General features: G+C 45.0%; 2 protein-coding genes across 3 annotated transcripts; both read left to right on the forward strand.

The window, feature by feature from the left end:
* Positions 1-13133: 13133 nt before the first annotated feature.
* OTOS (otospiralin) lies at positions 13134-16574 on the forward strand. 2 transcript variants are annotated; one of them, XM_037407427.1, is made up of 4 exons: positions 13134-13266; positions 13565-13663; positions 14003-14029; positions 16186-16574. In XM_037407427.1, exons 2-4 carry the CDS (start codon positions 13612-13614, stop codon positions 16368-16370), a joined length of 264 nt encoding a protein of 87 aa, XP_037263324.1. In that variant the 5' UTR covers positions 13134-13266; positions 13565-13611; the 3' UTR covers positions 16371-16574. The 2 variants fall into 2 exon arrangements, with proteins under 2 accessions (XP_037263324.1, XP_037263325.1); XM_037407428.1 differs by having other exon boundaries at positions 13137-13266; positions 13573-13663.
* A 356-nt stretch (positions 16575-16930) lies between these two features.
* Positions 16931-19289, forward strand: COPS9 (COP9 signalosome subunit 9). The gene is made up of 3 exons (XM_037407429.1): positions 16931-17061; positions 17177-17249; positions 18972-19289. Exons 1-3 carry the CDS (start codon positions 16999-17001, stop codon positions 19007-19009), a joined length of 174 nt encoding a protein of 57 aa, XP_037263326.1. The 5' UTR covers positions 16931-16998; the 3' UTR covers positions 19010-19289.
* Positions 19290-23452: the final 4163 nt, after the last annotated feature.

The raw sequence follows: 23452 nt of genomic DNA on the forward strand, positions 1-23452 counted from the left end.
ATGGGAAGGAGGGGGAGCATATTTAAATAATTTCTATTTTAAAGCTTTAAGCAAGGCTTTTATTTTATTTAAAGCCTGCATTCACGCATTCACTTTGCCCTGACGAAAAAAAATCTTCAAATAACAGATTTTCCCACGGAATGGCATTTCCACGTTTTGAGCAGCTCTCCCAGCAATACGTACCTCAAAGGGGCATTGTGAGCCTGAATTAATTACAGCTCCATCCTCACACGCACTGGGCTCTCTGGCCCCAATCCAACAGAGCACTTAAAGTGCATGTTTCTTGCCAGGCGTGCGAGCCGGCCTGCTGGTTTCGGCAAGTCCCTCTGACTATGTTTAAAGTTAAGCATGTGCGTAAGTGCTGTGCTGGAGCAAGGTCAAAGGAGGCAGTATCTCATAGGCTGAGCCCTTTATATCTCTAGAGCATCTTGAGGTCTTCAGAAAAAAGGCCTCTTCTATCAGAGGCAAACGTTTACATATGGAGCTGCATGTAAACCTTAAAATGTAACTTTGTGAGCCTTCGTAGATTTGATGTACCCGCACTTGCCTTTTTTTTTTTTTTAATAAGAAGTATTTAAAATACTAGCTGCTTCAGACTTGATATAAAAATAACAGCTGTGTCGCTTCTAGATGGGAAGAAAAAAACATGCAAACAAGCTCATGCACACAGAGGGAAAAGTACTTTATGTTGACGGATTTATAGTCTGAATTCCTGGATTGTCCTGTTTTGTGTAGATGAAAATAGGCATTTTATCATCAGCATGATGATAAAAACATTAAGAAGCATGTAAGAACAAGAAGGGAGAGAGGCAGGCCTAACTCAAAACAAAGAGAAAAAACACTGATGTGAGGGTGGGCTCACACGAACAAGATGATGGCAAAGATAAAGGAGCGGGAGTCATTTGCGGAGCAGTATTGCTGGTTCTGAGCGGAGGGCTGGGGAAGGGAGGTGTGTGTGGTGGGGATAGTCAATCATGTCTGCAGTGTTTCCGCGAGGCCAGGAGTGGATTATGTGTGTTAGGCTCTGGTTTCCCTGACAGCTTCAGAGGGATTAGGAATCCTGCTGGCTCAGGCAATGAGGAGGGCATGGGAGGCTGTTATCTCCTGTACCTGTGTTTTTGACAATGAGGAGAGGAAGGACACTGGGGACTGGAAAGGAAAAGCAAGAGCTTTGCCCCAAGGCTAAGTGAAAAGAAAGCTGTATATTGAACAGGGACATTTTATACAAAGGCTGAGGGATATCCTGGCAGCTTGTTCAGTGGGAGTCACAATCTAACACAGCAGGTTGGCTAAACTGAAAAAGTGAAGTTTGTGGTTTAGGGTAATCCTTGCAATATCTGCTAGCCTTCCCCCAGGCTGAAAGTGGTGAAAGGAGTGGTGACACTGGCAGGGTTGTCCAAACACGTGGAAACACACAGCTCACAGACAAGTCCATACTTTGGGCTAAAAATTGTGAAAAGAGCCAAACCAATAGAGAACTCGACAGGTGCCTGCATTTATTAAGAAGTACGGTGAGGAATGGGTTCCCCCTGTTCCTCTTTTTTGCACAAAAGACCCTCTCTCTGCTGGATCTTGAGTATGGCCAGCTTGCAAAAACAAGTAAGCACCTCTTATTACCACTCCCCATTTTGCCATGCTGCTGGGGGGAGCACAAGAGTGTCAGTGTATGCCTACTCCCCCATGCAGGGGCCAGGGCTGGGCTCAGGTGGGTTATGGATGGGGACCACAGCACAGGACAGGCCACCAAGGAGCTGCTGGGAGGGCGCAGTGACATGTGGAGGCAGGTGACACCACAGGGCCAGTGAAGCGCTGCTTAGAGGGAAGTTGTATCAGGACTATGTGGGTCAGTGCCTTTACATATACTCACATCTGAGGCAATAAATCGTCTAAGCCATAAATACTCAATGTGCTGTGCTTTGCATGTGCTCACACAGGAGTCATTTTTATCAGGGTCCGTCCTTTACTGAAGCAAAAAGAGAGCAGAGCTCTCAGGCACCAGCTGCCTTGTGCAAAATGGGAGAAGACGGTGCCCTTGGGAAGGGAGGTTTGAGGTGTGCTGTTGTGCCACAGGTTTCCCAAACCAGGGAAATCAAGGTGCTGGCAAGAATTCAGCGAGAGAGGGAAAACTGCCCTTTTCTCCCAGCAATGCCTAACAGTGCCTGCCCAGCTTCTGGCAACTGTCCCCAAGTGCTACACAGCTCTAGTGCTGGGTGAGACAAGCTGCCATGTGCCTGAGCCACCCTGCTTTGCACCATTTGCCTTCTAGTGTGGGTCACAAGCATTTGCCTTGGAAAGCTTAGAGCAGGCAGTACAGGTACAGCAGCTTGGGCCACAAAGATAAACCACCTTGATTCAGGCCCCAGGCAGCGTGTTTAGCTTGAGCTCCCACCAACACTATAAAAGCCACAAGTCAAGGGGAGCTTAAAGTTCAGCATGTTTTAAAGGGGTTAAAGATAGATATGAACATCATTTAGATTAAAGATATTGATAGATATGTAAGCGCCTTCATGATTTTCCATGACCACATGGGAAAACATTAGCAATACCAGAAAATGAATCTGTGTTTGCAGAGGAATGCTTTGAGGCTTTGCCAGAGAGGTCACCTACACCCTTCCTTCCCCCGCTCACCTATTGACTCCTTTAGAAAAACTCCAGTAGTTCATTGCTTTTCCCTATAACAATCAAACATGTTGGTGGGGCCTGAGGGCACTGATAAACCCTAATGGCCCCAAGTGGCTTCACCTGGAGCCTCTCACCACACTCCTGCCCATGGGCCCAGGAGCCCTTTTAAACTCAGCTCAGGGGTATAAATTGCAATTTAAGTTCCGTTGTGTGGGAATGTTGGTCTTCAACTCTGCTAGAGCTGTGGCTGTTCTTGTTCCGTGGATTCTGCCTGTGTGTTTGTGACCCTGATCCATAGCAGGCTGGGGTGAGTCACTGCCCAGTGCTGCCTTCCTAAATGGCTGATAAAGCAAACTGGGGGGAACAGGGGGTCTGGGAAAGTGATAGTGGGTTTTTTTGCCCCCTTATTACTATAAAGGTGAATGGTGTCTGCACCATTAGATAGAAGGTGCTCCTGGTTTCTTTTTGATTAAGGTGAAATTGTGGTATCTCCTTCAATCACAAAAGTGGTCTGCTGAAATAATTGGTGAAATAAATCTCAGGAAACTGGTTTGGTTAGGTAGAGGAGAGAGCTCACGGCTGGGTTTGACAGCCAAAAGGTGGTGTGCAGGAGGATGCCGCAGGGAAAAACAGGATTAGGGACGAAGGAAATCCTGCCTGGCTGTATAGGAATGATGTTGGGAAAATCAAAGCTCATTTGGTCTGCAAACTGGCAAGGGGTTTAAAGGGTGACAAGAAGCTCTTCCACATCTGTGTGAACAGCAGAAGACTCTGCAAAGAGGATGTGGGGCCAGCCCTGAAATGGTGGAGGACAGGGTGTTTCAGTGATGGTGGATATATTAAGATGTGGATGCTTGGACCTTCTCTGTCTTTGTCTTTGCTGATGGAGTCTCCTGGGCCTTCACCCTATACACAGGGCCTGGGACACAGTTCCTACAAGCATTGGAAGGAGGATGCAGGTAGGGACCCCCAACCAGGCAGAAGGAAGAGTGTAGGTGGAGCTGAAATGGTGATGGTGGAGTACCTGCTCCAAACCTGCTGGGACATGAGCTCCATTGATTACTTTTGGCTTTGATTTTCTTATCCTGTCCCTGAAATGTTAAGCTCAGCTTTCCCCATGTTCCCAGTGACACCTTGGCATAAGTAGGCACCTCAGTGCTGAGATGTCTGTGTAATTTCCCTGCTTGACAGGCTGCTTGTGTGCAGTCTGGTGATGACTGCTCTCCCCCAGTATCCATGGCCCTGCTCCAGTGCAGCACTGTGGTGCTGCTGCCCAGGAAAGAGGGAGCTGGACTGCAGCTCCCTCCTGTGCACATGGCATCCCACAGCTGCCTCCCTAGGTGTGTGCCCTGGATAACAATGTGCCATGGGCTAGGGGGGTGTGTCTGCAAACAGTGTCAAAGCTGTGATGCTCTTCTGGTGGTATTTCTGCTCCCTGGGCCGAAAAGGAAGTGTCAATGTGAGTGTGCAATGGAACATCCCCTGGGTAGGGGGTCTTGTGCCTGACTACAGGACAGGGCTCCCAGAGTCTGAGAGTGGGAATGAAGACAAAGGGGTCATAGTGTTCTTTCCATGGGGTGAAACTTGCAATGGAGAGTATCCTTCGTGCTGTTTCAGATTGTTTTAATAGATGTGGTCTGGTTTAGGATTCAGAATACCCTACAGTATTTCTGTTGGGGTAGGGAAGTGGGTGGGCAGGCAGGGACCTGAATGTTCTTTTCAGTGATTACTGGGCTGGACTGTGCCAACTTTATTCATGCTGACTGGTGCTGCACTTGGTGCTTATCTGTCTGAAGGATCCCACCCAAGGTGTGAGTCCTTCTGTAGTATTTTTACTTTGTTTGATGGAAATACAAGCTTTGGACTGTTGAAGCAATAGAAATTGCAGTGACTTGGAGATGAGAGACTCAAACCTTTAGAAAGGAACAGCCTAAATCCACCTTTTGAGCCTGTAATGTGCCCCACCCTTGATGGTGTGACTGAGCATCTTAATGGTGATGCTGACACTGAGTTGTACTGGACAGACTAGAAATAGGGACTGACTTTTAATGCTTAATTAAAACTTTAAATAGCACACTCGCTAATTTTCCCCCATACCCCAAAAATGCATCTGAGGAGTCCCCTTCTGCTGAGCAAACAATATCAGTGCTATAAAGCAAAGTCTCTTGAGGTAACATCTTTATATCTTCTGAGACGGGGTTATCACCGTTGTGACTTCGGTCACAGCTTCTTGCTGATCTCCTGATGAATCTTAAGTTTTGCCCTGACTCTAAGCGCATGACCAACCAAATGCCAAATCCAGAAGTCTGAATCCCTGGAAGCGTGAGCGAGTCCCGCGTTTCCGAGTTCCCAGGTCGCGGACGGCAGAGGGAGCCGCAGCCCCGCGCTGGGTCCTGCCCGCAGCCTCCGGTGGAGCCGGGAATTCCAGGCAGAAAACGTGGGGCCGGGAATTGCAACTCTCCCTGCTTCGTGTGGCACGGGTTGCTCCTCATGAATGAAAGGAACTTCCATACCAGGGCTCTGGTAAAGCTGCCTTGCAGGTATGTATGGCTAAACTTCAGTCAATACTGACAAAAAGTGGCATTCAACTGAATGTTGAGTCGGGTAATAGTCTGGGCTGTCCGTCAAGTTCAGATGCAAAGTCACTGCAAAGCAACGTGTCAAACATGGGTATGGGGCATGGTCATCACACGATGGACTACATAGCATAAATGCTGCAGGCAAGAACTGCTTTCTCTGTGTTCAATGGTAAGCATCAAGGAATTTCAGAGTGTCAAGGCTGACAAAGCTGTTATAAAGATTAATTTATTCCATTTGGTCACCTTTTGTACTAGGTTCAGTCTTGCTCAACCTCACTAGTCTAGCACGTCAGTCCAAACTAGAACCTTAGACCTCTAATAACTCCTCTCTGCAAAGTAGCTTGCACAGCTTGGTAAGGCTACTAACTTAAAAGGCCAAATGCCTGATCAGAATAAATAATACATTAAAACAGGCTAGCTATAAGGCTAAGTGTTGCCTCCAGTGTATACTGCCTCCAGCAGTAGCTACCTGGGTCACTACAACTTACAAGCTCCTAGAGCTGTGCAGGGTTTGTTCTTCCCCTCCAACCACAGTATTAGCACTGATCACTCTTATCCAGAAAAACTGGAACCCAAGGTAATGGCAATTCCATTTTTGGATGGTGACTCATAGTCCTCACCGTTTCAGTCTTTAAAAGAGCAAACCTTTGTAAGATGGAGAAACAAAATGTTTCTTTCCTGACAGGCATGTAACACTCCTTGGCTGCTTCACTAACCTTGAAGGAACCCAGGACACAAGAGTTCCCAAATCCTCCCTGCTCCTCAGCTGGGGATGCCAAGCCATGTGCCATCCTTTCCATGGGACTGGCATAGATGAGCTGTGGTGGGTCAGGGTGTGCAGAGAGAAATGGTAGACTGCAGATGTGCCTCTTCCTCTGTGCCCTTCAGGTTTACTCATCAGTAGCCAGCAGAGTACAAGTCTCCAGCTATACGGGCATTTGCAGGTGAGTTACAGCCCAGCTCTCCCCATGCAGTGGGTACAAAGCAGCAGCAAGGGCAGTGTGGTGTCTGTGGTACCCACGGTGCTGACTGGCCCGTGAGAGATGAGGCTACATGCAAGCTGAGACAAGCTGCGGCTCTTACAGCTCTTGAGGTTTTTGTTCCCACTGACCAGGCAGCGTGACTGCTCAAAGCAGTGGTAATATCCTGACGCTACTTGCAGCCTTCGCTGAAGACTTCTTTCCCTCTCTTGCAGGACCAAGAACACCGAACACACATGCCTGAGTCTTGTCCCAGAGCAGCATGAGGGGCACTGTCCTTCCTGGTGCAACTGCTTCCTGTGCTGGCAGGCAGCTCCTCCCTGGTGCATTATTGCACTTGTCAAACCTTTGCAAACTGAGCTTGTTTCTTCAGATGCTGGCAGGCTGAGGGGTGGTGAGATGTGGGTGCTGCTTGTAGTGCTGCACAGCAGCTCCAGCAGTGAGCACCAGGGTAACCGCACTCTTCAGTCGTACCGTCCAGATCAATATATATTGAACTTGATAGACTTCTATCAAGGTGGCAGCTTCTCTTTCAAAAGGAGGTATCTCCATTTGCAGCTGAAACCATCTCTGGATAGCTGGATGATCTCCCTGGGCTAATGCCCTGTTTCTGGGTAGCCAGGTCACTGCCACTGTGGCAGGGCACTATGCAGCACCTGCTCCCTTCATATGTGGCTTTTGGTTTGGCAACTGCTACAATGATACAGCCCCTAATGTGGTCTTATTGATTGCTGGTATCAATACTAGCAACTATCAATACCAGCAACTTACTCAGATTTCCTTGATGGATTTTTTTGTAACCAAGCCTATCTCTTCATCAATGTTGCTTAATCAATTTTATTGTCTATAGAGCAGAGCTGCTTGTGGTCAGGTGTAACTGGTGATATTGAAGTAAGCCTTGGAGTATGAGTAAGAGGAAAGAAGAGACCCTGGGTATGAAGAAGCGTCTGTTCATCCTATTAAAATCATAACATCGTTTGGTAACAAAGTATTTAATACACTCTTAGTTAAAGAAACCTCTCTGAAATGAAAACCATAAACAGCTGCTGATGGCTTAATAGCTTAAGAGTAGCTGGGGCATTCGATCAATCTGAAAAGCAATTTATTGTGAGTATATTTCAAAATGGTGGAGGTTATTGCTATGATACATCTAACCATAATGGCAATGGGAAACATATATCCTCTCTTGAGAGCTGTGAAAGGGCTCAGTGACTACTTTGTTAGGTTCCCTGCTGAGTTCAGTCATCTATGGCTGTGCTGAATAACTGAGTATGGCTAAAGCAAAGAACTGACTAATTTATCAAAAAAGGTGCCTTGGAAACAAACTTAGGTCCAATGTGGGTGCAGGAAGGGAGAGGACAAGTCCTGGATGCTCTGCTGCTAGAATCTGGGTGCTGCTGCCTCTCATTCTCCCTGCAGCAGGACTGCTTGAAAGCAACCGCTCCTCACTGCAATGCCCCTTCTGTGGTGTTAACAGGCATTGCCTGCCACATCTCCTGAGGAAACAAAATGTAGTCAGCCATGGCTTGTTGGACCTAATACTTCTTGGACCTATTCTGCATATAGCAAAAATAGTTAGAAACCATTAGCAAATTCTAACCCGCTTTGGCATCCCAGATGTGAGGTTCCTTGTAACTCAGGTTAAAATTTGCAGATGGATGCTGGGGAAAATTTATTGGTGACAGGAGGGGAGGAGAAGTCAGCCTGTAGCTATTCTTTGCTTGCTCAGGAGCAGCTGCTTGACTGGTGAGCAGCCGCTGGTGCTGTGCAAGCAGCCTTGCATGGACCCTTGAGAAAGCCAAACTGGTGCTTAGAGCTGGCAGTGCTGCCCTGAGAGGGAAGGGGACAGTGAAGGAGATCTGAGAGCCCCTTGCAGGAGCTGAGGATACTGGCATGTTCCTGGGGAGAGGCACTGGGATACCGGGCAGGAGCATCTCGCTGGGAGCCAAGCTGCACTAGACCTGCAGCCAGTGGAACTGCTCCCTTGCTTTGCTTTCACTACCTGCTGCTGCATACAGCACTGCCTGCTGTGAGCACCTGGAAACTCATTTGCACCACTACAAATATAACCTTTCTTCATACAGAGGTTAAAATAAGTTAAAATAAATATGGACAGATACTTTCTTGTTTGCTCTCGAGTCTGATTTATTTAAGTGTAGAGCTATTCCTTAACTCCATGGCTTGTAAATCTCACCTTCACCTTGACAGTTAACTCCAGTACATGTGAAAATGGTTCATTTTCACTTGGCTATCTCTAATGGCACTACAGTTAGTCTGTTAATTGTTTTGTAATCAGTCTGCTGTGTCCCTCTTCCATGGCTTCCAGGGGCTACTATACCCGGGATGATCAAGCTAGCTGCTGACAGGCATGCTGTCTGTTCACAAGAGCTGGAAATATGCAGTATTTCAGTAAAGCAGACTCTAAGAACATCCACAGGGCCAGCCTGTCAGCTCGCCCAGCTCAGCCCAGCAGCTGAGGATGCCTGAGAGTAAGACACAGAGCAGAAGTGCGGTGCTGCTTGGTCACACTGATCCCAGGCCATGCTGAGACACCCTGAGCCAGAACACTGTGTAGTTGATAATACATTTTGATAAGACATGCCATAGCTTAACTGTCAAAACCTGCTGCCTTGTGTTTTGAACAAGCCATTGCCAGACTAATTTGATGTTTCTTGGTAGAAAACAAGGTCTCTTTGTCCTTTTGCTGGCCTGAAGGCTCCCAGTCTGCTTTAGCTAGTCCTTGACTGTCAACTCCCTTCATCTTCTTCCTTGTATTTTTCTTGTCATGTCCTTCTGTGATGGTGAAACCAAAAATGCATGCAATATGCAAATGGGAGCAATTGTGGCACCATGGCATAGTGATCTCCTGTGGGTTTTTTTTCCTCTTTTCCTGTTTGATTTGCCTTTTTGTCTGTGACTGAGCATTGAACAACATTTTACCAGAACTATCTATGTAGTTCCAAATCTAGTATCTCCATTGGAATGGTCATATACCATGGACCTTTACGGTTTACCCAGGTACGCCATTTTACGTTTACTTTTATTGGCCATTTTGTAATTCAGCTGCTGGGTACTGTGAGGTCCTCACATGATTCCTCCTTGTCTGCTCTGAGCTTTACTATATTGGCTAAACTAGCTTCGTCAGAAAATTCTGGAGCTTTTGTATTCACAAAAACTGAAGCAAAGCTCAAAGGAAAAGTGAGGCTGTGAATGCCTGAAAGATCTAGGGCAATTCACACCTGTCTGAGCAAAGCATATTTTAGTCATGTGAACCTCCTTTTGACCTGTGCTATTTGGACCAAATTGCTGGAGGAAATAATCAAAGATTTGTGTTTCCTTGGGATGGTCTATATATCACTGCCATTGCTTGTTCCTGATGTGCAAAAGTGGTGCAGCCCAACAGAGAACATTTTGTCTACTCAACCCAAGGGCAAAGCACTTCACAGGTACCTGTAAGTGCTATTTAGTTTTTAAATAAGTTCTTACAGAGCTCTGCATGCATGTGCTTTTTACCTATTGATTAAATAGGAAATATTCTGTTTCTTTTAACGTATAGGGGTTTTTTTTAGTGCCTGGAGGAATATAGAAATTTTTGTGTGTGTGTAATACCAGTCTAATAACTATTGAGAAAACAAAGGTATCCATAAACTTGCTTTTTCCATATTCATTTATTTTTTGTTTCTAGTTAATCAACAAGAAGAACCGAACTGCTCCACAGGGGCTGGCTCTGGGTAAAACAGCCCATTAGCAATGGGCCCACCTGAAGGCAGGCTCACGGGGCTGGTAGCTCCAGGGCTGTTCCCCAACAGTGAGCAAGGCACACGAGCAACTGCGCTGCCCAAACTGCATTTGCCTATTCCCAAGGGAACATCCTCCATGCTCAGACTGATTTCCATCTCTGACAGAGCTGATTGATGTATGTGGGGTTTTCTGGCTTTGAAAGCCATCTACATAAAGTATATATTGATTGGATCCTCCTGGGACAGGTGAGTGGGATAAACTTATTACCATCAGCTTCTGCTATAAAGCAGAGCTTTTATGAGTCAATGGTCTTATCTAAAAAGCTTCACCCAAACTTTAGAATAAGGTACTTGAAGAACTTGCTGCCAGCAAAAGTAACAGTGTTTTGAACTAATGAGCCTTTCTGAAAAAGTTTCGTTTCTTTCAGAAATAAGTAGAAATTAAAACATTGGACTCTTTCAGCAGCTGCCCTGTGAAGTGTTATAGTATCTACTGAAATACGGTTGCTGCTGAGCCAGATTTGCATTTGTGGGCACCATGGTATCTCCAATTAACTGCTCAGCAGTGAAGAAGCCTGCAGGGCAGCAACTGTTAGTGGAGGGCTCCACTAAGTGATCCATACCAGCACTTTGCTGGGCATTAAGTGCTGTCATTTCAGCTGCCCTCTGTGTGGAGCTTGAAAAAAGGAAAGGGGTCCTAGAGCAAAAAGAAAGGAGGAGGTGGAATGAAAGTGCTTGCAGCATATCAGAAATGCTGCAAGTCAGTGCACAGTGTGCTTTTTGGTTGGCCCCGGAAGATGCAGAGCCCTGTTTGGCACACTGAGCACACCATGCATGATCCTTCAAGCAACAGATGAGAACTTACCAGTTCTCCTCTAGGGTCAATGTTGTTTTTAAATCGGACAGACCCAGTGGAGGGGAGCAGTTGTACAGCAACAGAAGCCTTGATAGAAAAGGGATTAAAATTAACATTTTAAACAACTGTATATCTTGGCTGTATCCCTATGCAACTGCTTTAAATGCTAATTCTCACCCTCTTTTTATAATTTCCTAGACCTCCTTTAAAATGGAAACCCTGAGAATTTATTTCCATCTGCAATCTGTGTGCTACCAAATGGAAAACATTGCTAAGAGTCCTCTTGTTAAAAGACTGTCGCACAAGGTCAGGTCTGTGATCCCCCTAGCTCTGGAAGGGAGTCACTTCAAGCTTCAAAAGACAGAATAAGAAACTGTAAAGAAGGTAGGTGTAATAGGCCATGTCAGTGTGAGCCTCGATAGTTACACGAATCCTCCTGAGATCATCCAGCATTGCAACAAGACCACGCGGTGAACTGAGTGACCCTGGACCTGGTAACCTCTGTGACTTTGTCATCCTCCTACAGCAGCACCGTTATTCCTCGAGAGAAGAGCTGCAGGATGGGGCCGTCTCAGGAACATCATTATTCTCCTTTGTCGTCATCCAAAATGTGTGACCTTGCCTCCCACTTGGAACTATACCTCCCTTATTGACTGGCAAAATAAAAAGCTACTGATGGATTTGCACAGAAGTAGCTTTATGCTAATTATTTAATTACAGCTAATGACAGTTTTGTGTGTGTATTAGCATATGTCAGTGCTTCTCACAGTTCATTTGAACAGGATATACAGGTTAGGCAGTGAAAGGGAAAGCACTGTCTGGCTTTGCAGGCAGTGCTGGTGCATGGACCCCAGCACCACAGGACTCCACCAAGCAGGGGAAGCACCTTCTCCCACCGGCAGCAGCCCAGGGGAGTGGGGCAGGGGTGCTGGAAGTACCTGGCTGATGTAGAGGCCCCTCTTGCAGGACTAGGAAATATTAAATGGGAGGATTAAAACCTTTCAAAGATGAAACAGATTCTGCTTTCATAATAATTTTCTCTTCAGCCTCCACAAGAGTTGGCACAGCTTGGTGTGCTACAAAGTACTCTCCCCACCTCCTTGCTCAGAACATCTTTAATTAATTCTTGGCAGGACTATCTAACTCTGCATGTAGATAAGAATAAATTTCAGCAAAGCTGGGGCCTCCTGCAAGGCCACTCGCCTGGGTCTCTCTGCTGAAGGACTCTGCGTGAATACAAAGACTTTCCCAGCATGGCATTCCTGTGGCACACAAATGGATGTGGTGAAGTGAAGGCACCAACGTCAGCACCCGCACACACAGTTAGGAAATGTAGGGGTCTAAAATCAAGATAGATAAATGATTCTGTAGACCATAAAGGCAACTGAAAATTCCCAGCTGAGAGAGTGCAGATCAGATCAACAACCACTACGTTAAGATCGTCACAGCATGAACATGAGCAGTGAGCTCTGCACTGGCATTTCAGTAGCTCCTTTCCAGAGCGGAGCCATCTGGAAACAGCTGCCAGGTCTGGCAACACAACCTGAACAGCCACGTCTTGTACGAGCATGGAAATCCCTGCACCTCCCCATGAGTCGCAGAGTACTTTCTGCTGCACCTTTGTTCCTGCCCACACCTGCTGCCATCATTTTTGTGCTAAAAGAAAATCAATCAAGTTTTACTCATCGACTGAATATTCTCCAAACTCTGTCTCCCCTTCAGGCTTCTTGAAGTTTCGTGTTCACTCAGCAACCTGCACAGACTGAAGCCCAAAGCACCCGCTTGGCACTGGGAGAGGAATCTTTCCAGCAGATCAGTGTAATGTGAAAACGCATTTCAATGCACCTTATCGACCCTCTTTGGAGGCTGCAGTACCTGCACCATCAGCATGGCTGAGGTCTTTGGGGACCTACTTAGTTGCTTAATGTAAGCCAATTGATTTCAGTGAGCACCTGGCACCTGTGTACACTTTAAGATCTGGATTTTAAGGATCCCAAGTAGAGAACATAAATCAGCATCAAGTGTTCGCTGGTTTTGCGACTCAGCTGGAGAGGGAACTCAATAACCTCTTGCCAATTTGCTCAACTAACATTTCTTAAAATCTCTTTTTCTAATGGGGCAGAAAGAAAGAAAATCAAGAAGGCAGCAAAGGTAATAATCGCCGAATTTGCTTCTGGATTTTTTCCGTCTTCAAAATGGGAAAGTGTTACTGTCAAGGTTGATTCTGATTTCTTCTCAGAAACTGCCCACTGCCTCTTTCATGGACAGTGAGGAAATACAATGCAAATGTGAGCAGTTAAAATACCTCTACCTGAAGGCAACAAAATCAGATTGGTGTAGTAACTTGGTGACGTTTCTCTTCTTTTCCCCCCACCCTTCCTTAAACACCACTGCTATTTTACAGCAATAGAAATCCTTTTGGAGTCTGTAGCTGACTCGGAGCTACAGACCTTTACTACTGCCAGAAGAAGAAAAGGGGAGAGAGAGAGGTAATTTCTAAAGTGAAATTAAACTAACCATAAAATAAAATATTTCCAAAGACACTTAATTTCATGTCAGTTCAGAGGAGCCTTTTGGATTTAAGCCACCTAAAAATAAAATACTGAAGTACACACTTCAGGACTGTGTTTCTTTTAATACTCTGTGTGCAGTTCAGAAACCGTAAGGAAATGTAATTGGATCTTGTTATGCCTAAATTAAAAATCAGAATCTGCTTTGGAAATTATTGTAATAAAAGAAGAAACAATAGACTTTGCATAATTATTAATCTCTTGTAATAATCCTCAGCTGTATAGGTTATTTTCCAGAAACACAAGCAGTATCTTGCAGAAAAGATGAAATTTATTGGCTTGTTTTTCTTCTGTATGCTGATGAACATGCTAACAGGTAAGTTTACTGCTGAATTTATTCTTGCTTACTTTTTCAAGCAGCCAGAAATATTCTGTTACTAATACAGTATCTTCTATTTAGTATCAGTTACCACTCGCATATTAGTCACAGCTGGTCTGGCTGCTAGTTAAGAGTATTTGGTTTGTAGCACCAAGTGACTGCAAACAAGGAATTCATTATTCAGTTGTTCAAGAAACAAAAAACACTTGGCTATACGGAGGGTCCTACGTTTGCATTAAAGAACTCATCTGCTTCTGGCTACACAGCAAACCTTTTATTAACAGTAAGTCCTTCTGTGCAGGAGCTGATACTGATGAGTTTCCTCTTTATTTACAGATGCCCGATCAATCCAGGATGGAGATGGTAATTCTTAATGTGTTTTTCTTTTCTTTGTACCACTAACGATTAGGAGAGTCATTTGTAACTCCCAGACCTGATCCTCAGCAGTGATTTTGGCAGGAACGCTTACTAACCTCCGTGGGCTGTGGAAGTACTTTCACTTAGTTCTGGTGGAGAAAGAAGAATGAATTTTTAGAAAATTATTTAAAATTTATTAAAAGGTGGCATATTAATGTCTAATAATAGAGCTAGTATACTTGCAGTCTTAAGATGAAAAGGGTCAAGTCGCTAATTCTGTTGTATAAAGTCATAACTGGAAAGCACCAGACTTATAGTAGAGAACTGAGAATTTTGTCCATCCTGAACAGTAATACATACAATGTGTGCCTGGTTACTGGCAAGAAGTACTGACTTCCACAACAAAAAGCTTAAAATTTACAAATTGCCATGAATCCAATTAAAGAAATGTTGGATTAAATCTCTTAGCACAGCTACCCTGTGGTTCATTTCAGTTTGTGTGATTAGTCCATTGGATTAGTGTTTGCCTTTGATTAAAAAAAGCCCTCAACATCCTAATGATGTTTACATTGGCTTATTGATGATTACATCAGTTAACCTCTCTTCGGTGTTTTCAGACAGAATTATTTCTGAAAATGAAGTTGCATAGAAACATCTGCAATAACAAGGTACTGCTATTGCTGGTGTACATCTCGGTTAGTGAAAACAGCAGGACAGCCAGCAGCATCCCAAGTGCAGACACACAAATATGCAGGGAGAGTATTGTAGCAGATATGGAAAGTAGAAATACATATACAGAATAAGGGCTAATATGATTACTTATAATTCAAAACTTTACTCCCTATGTTCTATTATATTTCCTTACAGCTCTAAAACCTTTTGAATTTATTATCTGTGTTTTCACACGTTTAAGTGTGCTATTATATTTGTGCACAGCAAATATTTCTGCAGCAACCTCTTAGATAGTCAGGAGAGCGTGTGTCAATCTAAAAATAAAATCTTGTTCAGGCAGTATCCTGTTGCTCTCATTACCAACAATTATGGTTTTCTTTCACACTGGGCCAAACAGCCGACTGCAAAGTGAATCTAAGGTCAGCTGGTATAAACAGGGAATTCTCTGCAGACAGCATTTGGCTGGTTCATTTGATTTGTTATATGCCATCTGTGCCTGCATGCTGCAAACTTTACTCCGTAAAATTAAGGTCTGACAATAGGATTGTTGAAGGTTCTTAATTCCCACTAAAGACCCCGGTCACAAGCTGAGCCTGGTGAGTGGAATGGTTCCCATTTATTTAAATGGGTTTTAAATCAAATCAAAATACTGGGTTTAGCTTTGCTGCACATAAAGACATTTGTAACTATGTGGTCTCAGCTAGTGCTTGTATGTGCTTCTCTGTTTGCCCAGATTTGGGCCCAAGGATGGTCAGCTCCTGCATTTTCAGAATTGATTTTGTTTTCCTGCTGAATCTGAAATCTTGTTTCAATAAGTATTTCACATTTTCTCAGATAATTCCTAGAACAGGCACAAATGCCGTAGCTGTCTTCCAAGTGGCAGTGCCTTTCCTCTCCATCTCCTTAGCCTGTTTCCTACGGCCTGCTGAGAAGAGGCACAACTTGTTGGTTCTAGGCAATGCTTGTGCAGCATGGACCCAGCCCCTGGGGATCTGGGGTGGATCCTGCACCCCCGGCTTCTACGGTACTCAGCTGAGATGGCAGGGGAGAAACTGTATGGCCCCTTCCCTGGCTCTGCCACCAGCAGTGGGGGGCTGCAGGGGCACAGCGTAGGTGATGGCGCCTCATTCCTTGTGGTTTTGTATTGGGCAGAGGAAATGGTGTGGAATGAGGAATAAAACGCCTTTCGATTGCAGTTCTTCCTGCAATCTAAATAGCCAGCAGCTTTCCAGAAATTAAAGCAGCCTGATGAATTCTTGAATTGCTGCAAATGCTGATGATGTCCTTCATTCCCGTGCTCCATCTTGTCGCACTCTGTCATTCCTGGTGCAACCGGAGCAGAGAACATCGGCTCCATCTCCTGCCGCAGGAGCTCCAGGGCAACCTACAGCCCCAAACCCGCTGGCTCCCAGGCCCACACTTTGAGCAAAAATGCTTCATATTATAGTATTCTGCAACACTTTTTTTTTTTTTTTTTTTTTTTTTTTTAGATCTCCACCAGGAATCGGTAGCTTTGCCGTACTGGCCCTTCTCATCCAATGACTTCTGGTCCTATGTGGAATATTTCCGGACCCTGGGAGCCTACAACAGAATTGATGAAATGGCCAGAGCCTTCTTTGCCCAGTTCCCCTTTGGTAGCCACCTTGGCTACCACGTACCTGACCATGAGCGCTAAATGCTTCCCTCATTTTTCTGGAGCTGGGGCCGAGCTGTTTAGGTGAATCCATGGCTGCCAGCCAGCGGCCCTCAGCCCTATTAATACTCCTAGCAGTCACACGTAGCACACTTCATGCTTTTTAAGGCTTTAAATGCTACTTAAATTAGCCTTTTTGGCAGTTTATGCTTTTGCACAAAATCAATAAACTCCTTGATTCTGTTGCATGGTTTCAGGAGGTTGTTTTTTTTACATGTAAAAAGCCAGAAAAACGCTCTCTGGGTGTAGGGTAGCTAAATGCCAGTCTACCCAGTCTGGTGGCTGGAAGGACCACCAGTATAATTCACAGCCGCATCCTTTGCAGGGTAAATGGTGCCCTCTTAGCAGTCCCTGGGCTACCTCAGCGCCATTTTCCTCACGGCCCCCGCCGTTGTCATGGCGAGGAGGGCGGGGTGAGCAAAATGGCGCCGCCATTTTGCTCACCCCGCCCTCCTCGCCATGACAACGGCGGGGCCCGCGCTCAGGGCAACCAGCGAGAGGGGACTCCTCCAGGCGCGCAGAGCGGCGCCTCGCTGGCCGGCCTCATAGCGGAAGTAGGCGCTGCGCGCCCGGAAGTGGTGCCGCTGAGGAGGCGAGCGGAAGTGTCGCCATGAAGCCGGCGGTGGATGAGATGTTCCCCGAGGGAGCTGGTCCTTACGTGGATCTTGATGAGGTGAGGGGGTGTTGGGGGAGCTGCCTGCGAGGATGGGGGTAGCTGGGGCTCCTAGGCGGGGCAGGGCCGTGCTGCCCGGCCGCGGCCCGGAGGCGCTCAGCGCCTGCTTTCCTAGGCAGGGGGAAGCACGGGGCTGCTGATGGACCTGGCCGCCAACGAGAAAGCGGTGCACGCCGACTTCTTTAACGGTAAGGGCCGCCGCGCTCCGGGGGTGGGCGGGATGACGGGGCCACCGCGGCGCCTGCCCGCCCGGCGGGGATGGTAACGCCTTGGGCCTGGCAGGTAACAGCGTCAGAAACTGAAGATTATCGAAACAAACCTCGCTTGGTTTCTCTATGACCTCATGTCTTTGGTGCCTGATAGTCGTTGAAGTTCTCACTAACCGCTCTTTTAGTGAGCGGTATCATAAAGAGCGCTTCAGTGTTAAATGATGCAGGTGGGAGTGATATAATTAACGTTTCTCCTCTCCTGGAGGTTTTAGGCGATTTAGCCTGTTAGTCACTAAAAAGAAAAATGCCTTAATCTGTTTGCATAACAAATAGCTTATATTAAACAGAGTGAATATGTGACAAAATGTGGGCAGAACTTTACAAAATTGTCTCTGGGTGTTACTACTTTATAGATAAATCCTTAATCTCTTAAGGCAGGCGTGCATATGTATCCAAAGGAAAACAAATAATTGGGGTTTGTAAATAAAACTTTGGGGCGTGTACACTTTTTGCATTTGAAAGTCAACTGTCTGCATGTAAGCATATACAGCCGCTTTTAGAGAGGCGAAGAGCTATGTATCTGAGCACACAGGGATAAAATATACACCACCTGACATTTGGTTACTAGAGTGTGTGTGGGGTTATGCTTCTTAAGAAGTGTATTTAGACCTTTCAGTAGTGAATTTCAGATATGTTAATAAGTCAGGTTGCTGCGGTGCTGTTGATGATCCAAATTGACAGTGGAACAAAGTAGATGTCTCATGTTGCTCAAGACCTAGAATACAGGAGAATAAAGAAGTTCAGGTTTGATATGCTCTCACCAGTTGTGAGGCACCTAGCTCTGTGTTGGAGCCAGCATATTCACGAGTAGGAGTAGGTATTTCCATAAAGTTCTGCCATCAAACTGTGGTATTACACTCCTTTGGTAGTTTAGGACTCTTCTAAATGAGGATTATTCCTCAGTTTATTTTATGGCATGTGTACATTGCATTCTGTAGAATTAAGACGTGGTTTCATTTATGTTGTTAAGTTATGGTCAATATATGAAGAAGATATAAAGCCAAGTAGTTAAGAGTACTTCCCAAAGATGACTAGAACAGCTGTGATTAGCTGGCCACATTTCACTAGTCTGAGATAGTTCTGAGAGAGTAATGTTATTAGCATGTTCACAGCAATGAAATGTTTTTTAAGGAAGCGATTTTTAACAGTAAATCACTAATGCGAATGTCAATCTGCAAAATTTATAAGCATGTGCCTGGATACTGTATCCTGAAGCCAGAATTCTGCAGAAGTGTCTACATCTGAGACTTGCTGCATGCATAAAGTTAGTACTTGTTTAGTTCTGGAGTCTGGGAATCGTGGCTGATGCACTCTGAATGCGATGGCTACTTAATGTGTTTATAAAAGCCTCTCCTTTGAAGCTTCACTTTGCTTTCATAATTTAATTGCAAAGCTTGTGTTGTAGAAGAGGTTTAATTTGTGTGTGCTGGAGAACATAGATGTGGGTCTGCCTGCCTTCTCTGTCTCTTCCCACCCTGATGTTGCATTTCTGGTAACTGATGGTGCAGTAACTTTCTTTCACTTAATTCACTGTTATTTCTGTCTTTAATCCAAATAATGAAGAACTGCACTTGAGTATGTGCATATGTAACAATTGCAACTTTTAAGGTTAATTTTACCTTATCTTATTTTTCTGACTAGATTTTGAAGATCTCTTTGATGATGATGACATCCAGTGAACTTAGTTGTCCAGCTATGCAGTGCTGAGATGTGGATTTTTCTCTAGGATCGCCTGTGGTGCCCATTATTTATTAAAATAATGAAAACAGGAAAATCATGGGGGGTGGGGGGTGGGGGGGTGGAAACTGAATAAGCTGCTTGGGGAATATGAAAACCAGATGGTTAAATATAACTAAGGAGGGAATTGTGAACTGTTATTTCTAGGAAGCTGTGTGTAGATTTTTCTTAAAATTTTACTTGCTGATGTGCTTATCCAATAAAATAAATTAAAAAAAAAAAGTCTGTCTGGGATATACTTTGAAAGTAGATATTGCTGTGTTCTGAGCTCCCTTAGAGAACGATTTTTTTTTTTTTTTTTTTAAATTAAATCATTCACTGTTACTTTTGGATATTATATAAAGATACAGTGGGGGATTTTGGTGCCAGAACGCAGCAGGGCATACTGCTGCCTAGAAAAGTTTTGTTCATCCCACAGGATAGGGTTATTGTTAGTTGCTGGTTCTGAGTAGTCTGACTCAGGTGAGTAGTTCTAGTTTTGTATTGTCATCTTGCTTGATCAAAATATGCAACCTACCTTCATGAAACTGGGTAGAGGGCAAATAATGCTCACAAGTCCAGCACAGCCTAAAACTCAAGGGTTTTCATCCTGGTAGGTTATAGTGACCCATTCAAGATAGGTATACCTAACACTTTTTTTTTTGTAAAGCTTTCCAGAAACTCTGTTTCATGTTAAAAAGCAGCATAAATAGTACTGCTGGCACTTGGAGTATGCTATGCCTGTCTGTAGGGAGGGAGCTTATGCTATGCGGTGCGTAAAAAATATTTGAGTTAGTGAAATTCCTTACAAAGAAAGCTGCTGAATTTCATGAACTGCCTTGGTGTGCAGCTTGCAGCTGATGTCACTGAAGCTACTTTGTGTACTTACTAGTTCTTGCTAACTAAACTTGCACTTATATAACTGGTGTGGTTTTCTTCTCTCGGGGATGAAGTGAAATGAAAGGAATGTTCTTCAGAGTTGGAATGGGGTGATACCAAAGGTTGTAGCTGTCTGGAGCGTGAAGCTTTCTCCTTTGCAATAAGACTAGGTGAGGAGTTTGTATGTAGTTTCGTCTTTCTAAAGGGGCTGTCCAATGTGTAAGAACTTTCATCAGGAACTGTAATCCGTTGAATCCTCTGTGCGATAGTATAATATGGAAAAGGCTTATACGGAGAACAAAATGTCCTTCAGCTTCACATTGTTTCTGTGTTATCATTTGTCAAGCCTCTCAGTCTAATTAGTCTGCAGGCAATCAACTGGTTGTCAGGAAATAATCACAAGATGTCAAAATCTCTAATAAAAATTGATTTAAAGGCAATTGTCCTGCTTTTGGCCGTTTCATCTATTGAGCTTTGATTCCTGTACCTTTTGTGGAGATTGACACTGCTCATAATAGGTGTTTCTGAGTGAAAGAATGAGCCTGTTCTAGCAGCATTTTGCACGCATGTAGACTATATGCTATAGAGTATGAGCTGCTGGGTACTGCTCAGTATTTCAATGTGCCAGTAAAGGCTCTAGTCTGAATAGATTTATGGAGGTACTGAGGCTGGTGTCACGAATTGTCCCACTGACTTCAGTGGGACAGCTGGTAACACGTAAAGCTGACCTTCTGCCTGAGTCTTGGCAGGATAAGGTCCCAAGTGCTAAACTGCTTTAGGAGGAGTGTGGCCCATTGTGCAGCACAGATGAGAAGGCGTAGCTTCAAAACACTTTGAAATCAGCCTGTTCCCTTTGATATTCTGACAAGGCCGGTTTTCTGCAGGAAACTGCTAGCTGTCACAGTGTATTCTTAGGAATTAAGGATGTGTGGTCTATTTTGAGCTGAAAACAATCAAGCCATTGTGAAGGGGAAAAAGTTACCATGCTAAAGGAAGCTGGCTGTCATCTGGGTGTAACGTTTCTGCAGTGCCTCTTCGAAGCTGGCTACCAAGTTAGCAGGAGAATCCAGTGCTCCACTGCTTGTTGTGCGAGCAAGAAAAGGCAAGCTCAGACCTAGTGTGGTAGTAGTGGTTGGTGGTTTTGGGGTTTAACTTATTTACCTTCTGGGGCTTTAAAACAAAGGTTTTCTGTTTAATACTTCAATAATTGAAGTGGAAGGTATTTTTCTCAGTAAAGAGGAAATTGATTTTAGATGAATAAATAAAATTCTTCCTGCTTCCCCAGGGTGTTGGGAAGCTGGCAGGCATTTTCCTGCTCTCAATGTGCAGTTGTTCAGCACATGCTGGGCAGATGACACTGCAGCCCTGTTATCTGCAAGTCCCCCTGTCAGCAATGGGGCCGGACTGCGGGTGCCACACCAACTGCAGCCCTGTTATCTGCAAGTCCCCCTGTCAGCAATGGGGCCGGACTGCTGGTGCCACACCAGGGCTCTTCTGGAAAAGCACTAGCACAGTGCAAGTCAGTCCTTGGCAGGAGAGGTGGCTTTGAGGGCAAGGATTTGCTTCCATGTTTTCGCTTTCAGATTTTATTTATTTATTTATTTATTTTTAGTTTGCCTTTTCATTTGCTGCAGTTGGTCTTTGCCAAGCAGCAGGGTCAGGATCCTGACCCAAATTATGACCTTTTTCTCAAGCTACTACAGGGAATTAGAGCAGAGGGAGAGAGGAGCAGTGTCTTTTAAAGCTTTTAAAATTGGCAGGTAGGGCCCTTTTGGCAAATGTTTCTTTCTTATTTGTTGAAAAGTCAGTTTGCATGTAGTAAATTTCCAGTCAGCTCTAATTTTAGTTGTTTGTACTGCTGGTCTGTAGCTGTGACATGTCTATATAAGCCTTATATATTCTTTTATGAGCTCATGTAAATTTATACCCTCTGGAAAGGGAAGACCTTATTTTGTATAATGTGAATAAACAGACATACAGCTGAGATCCTTGTGTATGAGGTGGGTGACTGAGCAAGGGAATACATATCAACAAGGGAATATGTCAAAGCACACCTGGGGCAGACAGGAGCTGCCCCTTCTAGGGAAGTCAAGAGTCGCCCTGGCCCAGCTGAGGATGCTTGGATGCTTGGCAAGGACACTTGTAGAGGGGACTCCTGTCACTGGATAGTGACTGTCCTGTGGGATAGCTTTCTGATCAAAGTGTGCCCCTGCTCCCAGCTCCCAATAAAGCTTGCTGAGCAATGTGCTGCTGTGGTCTTTTGATCTCCTGCTGCTTTGAAGTTGTCCCCCCTTCTCTGTGTTTTACCTCGTCGGGGATGGCAGATTCATCTTGGCCTTGAAACACCAACCGAAACACACTACAGAACTAGAACAGCTTCTCTAGAAATCCCTGTCCAGGCAGCAGAGCAGCTGTGCTGTTCAGGCTCCTTTGGGCAGAGCACTGTGTTTTCACAGATGCCCAGAGGATCAGAGGGAGGTTTGTTGTTTGGGTGTGTTGGTTCATACTCCCAGTCCTTCCCTGCCTGACTCTAAGGGGTTTGAGGGGGGTTTCAGGTGGGATCTCCTGCTATCCCCTGCTCTGCCTCCCTTCCTGATGCTTCTTCATAATGTTGTCCTGCTTTATGGGAGGGATCTCACAGATTGCCTTGTGAGTGGGAATCCTCTGATACACCACAGGGGAAGAAATAGATGTTGATGTTTAATGATTCTATTTCATGGAATCAGCTGCACCTGCATGTAAGGAGGTGACATGACTGTCCTCAGCAGTGGTGTCATGCTGGACTGGTCTCCCGGGATCGGTCTAAGGATGAGCTGGGGTGAGTTTGCTGATCTACAATCCCATGGCAGACTGAGTCTTTCCACCATATACCTACATCTAGTACAAGCGTCATAAAAACACGTGGCAGCCTTGCTCCCAGGCTGGGTATGCTCAGGATTGGTTTCCTCCAGAGCATTTCAAAGGGTATGCTTTAAATCTGATGGCATTTCCTGCATGGAAGTACAATGGCTGATTAGCTAACTGTGGGACTTTATCCTAATTCCTCTGCCTTCTTCCATGCCAGAAAAAGCCTCTAGTGAGTTTATACTTTACAAATAAATAGAAGTCTTGCAAGCAATTTATCTCTTTCTTGTAGCGCTTCATGGTTTAGTGCAGCTGCTGTTTGTATTGCAATTAATTACTGGCACAAACGATTACGTGGGGTTGAGGCACAATTAGGATTAGCCTGTAATTGTGTTTAAAAGGGCCATGGATGCTTTCACAGATGGTTTTGCTGCTGGCCGGTCTTTCCAGCTGTAGCCATGTTATTTCTCCCTAATTGTTAGTGCAGTGACTTAAATCTTTCATTGGGGAGTGTTCTTGCTCTCTGCCTTCAAGAGAGCATGGTGCCTTCCTGCTGTTGTTCTCTGAGCAGCAATACAGGGAGGGAAGAGTCAAAACACGGCTGTCAAGATCAAAGGAGCCGAGTGCTCCCTTTTATAATCTGCCCTAATTAAAAATCGGCAAATGAGACCTCATTCTTGGTG

Source organism: Falco rusticolus, chromosome 13 (genome assembly GCF_015220075.1).
Source record: "Falco rusticolus isolate bFalRus1 chromosome 13, bFalRus1.pri, whole genome shotgun sequence".
NCBI lineage: Eukaryota > Metazoa > Chordata > Aves > Falconiformes > Falconidae > Falco > Falco rusticolus.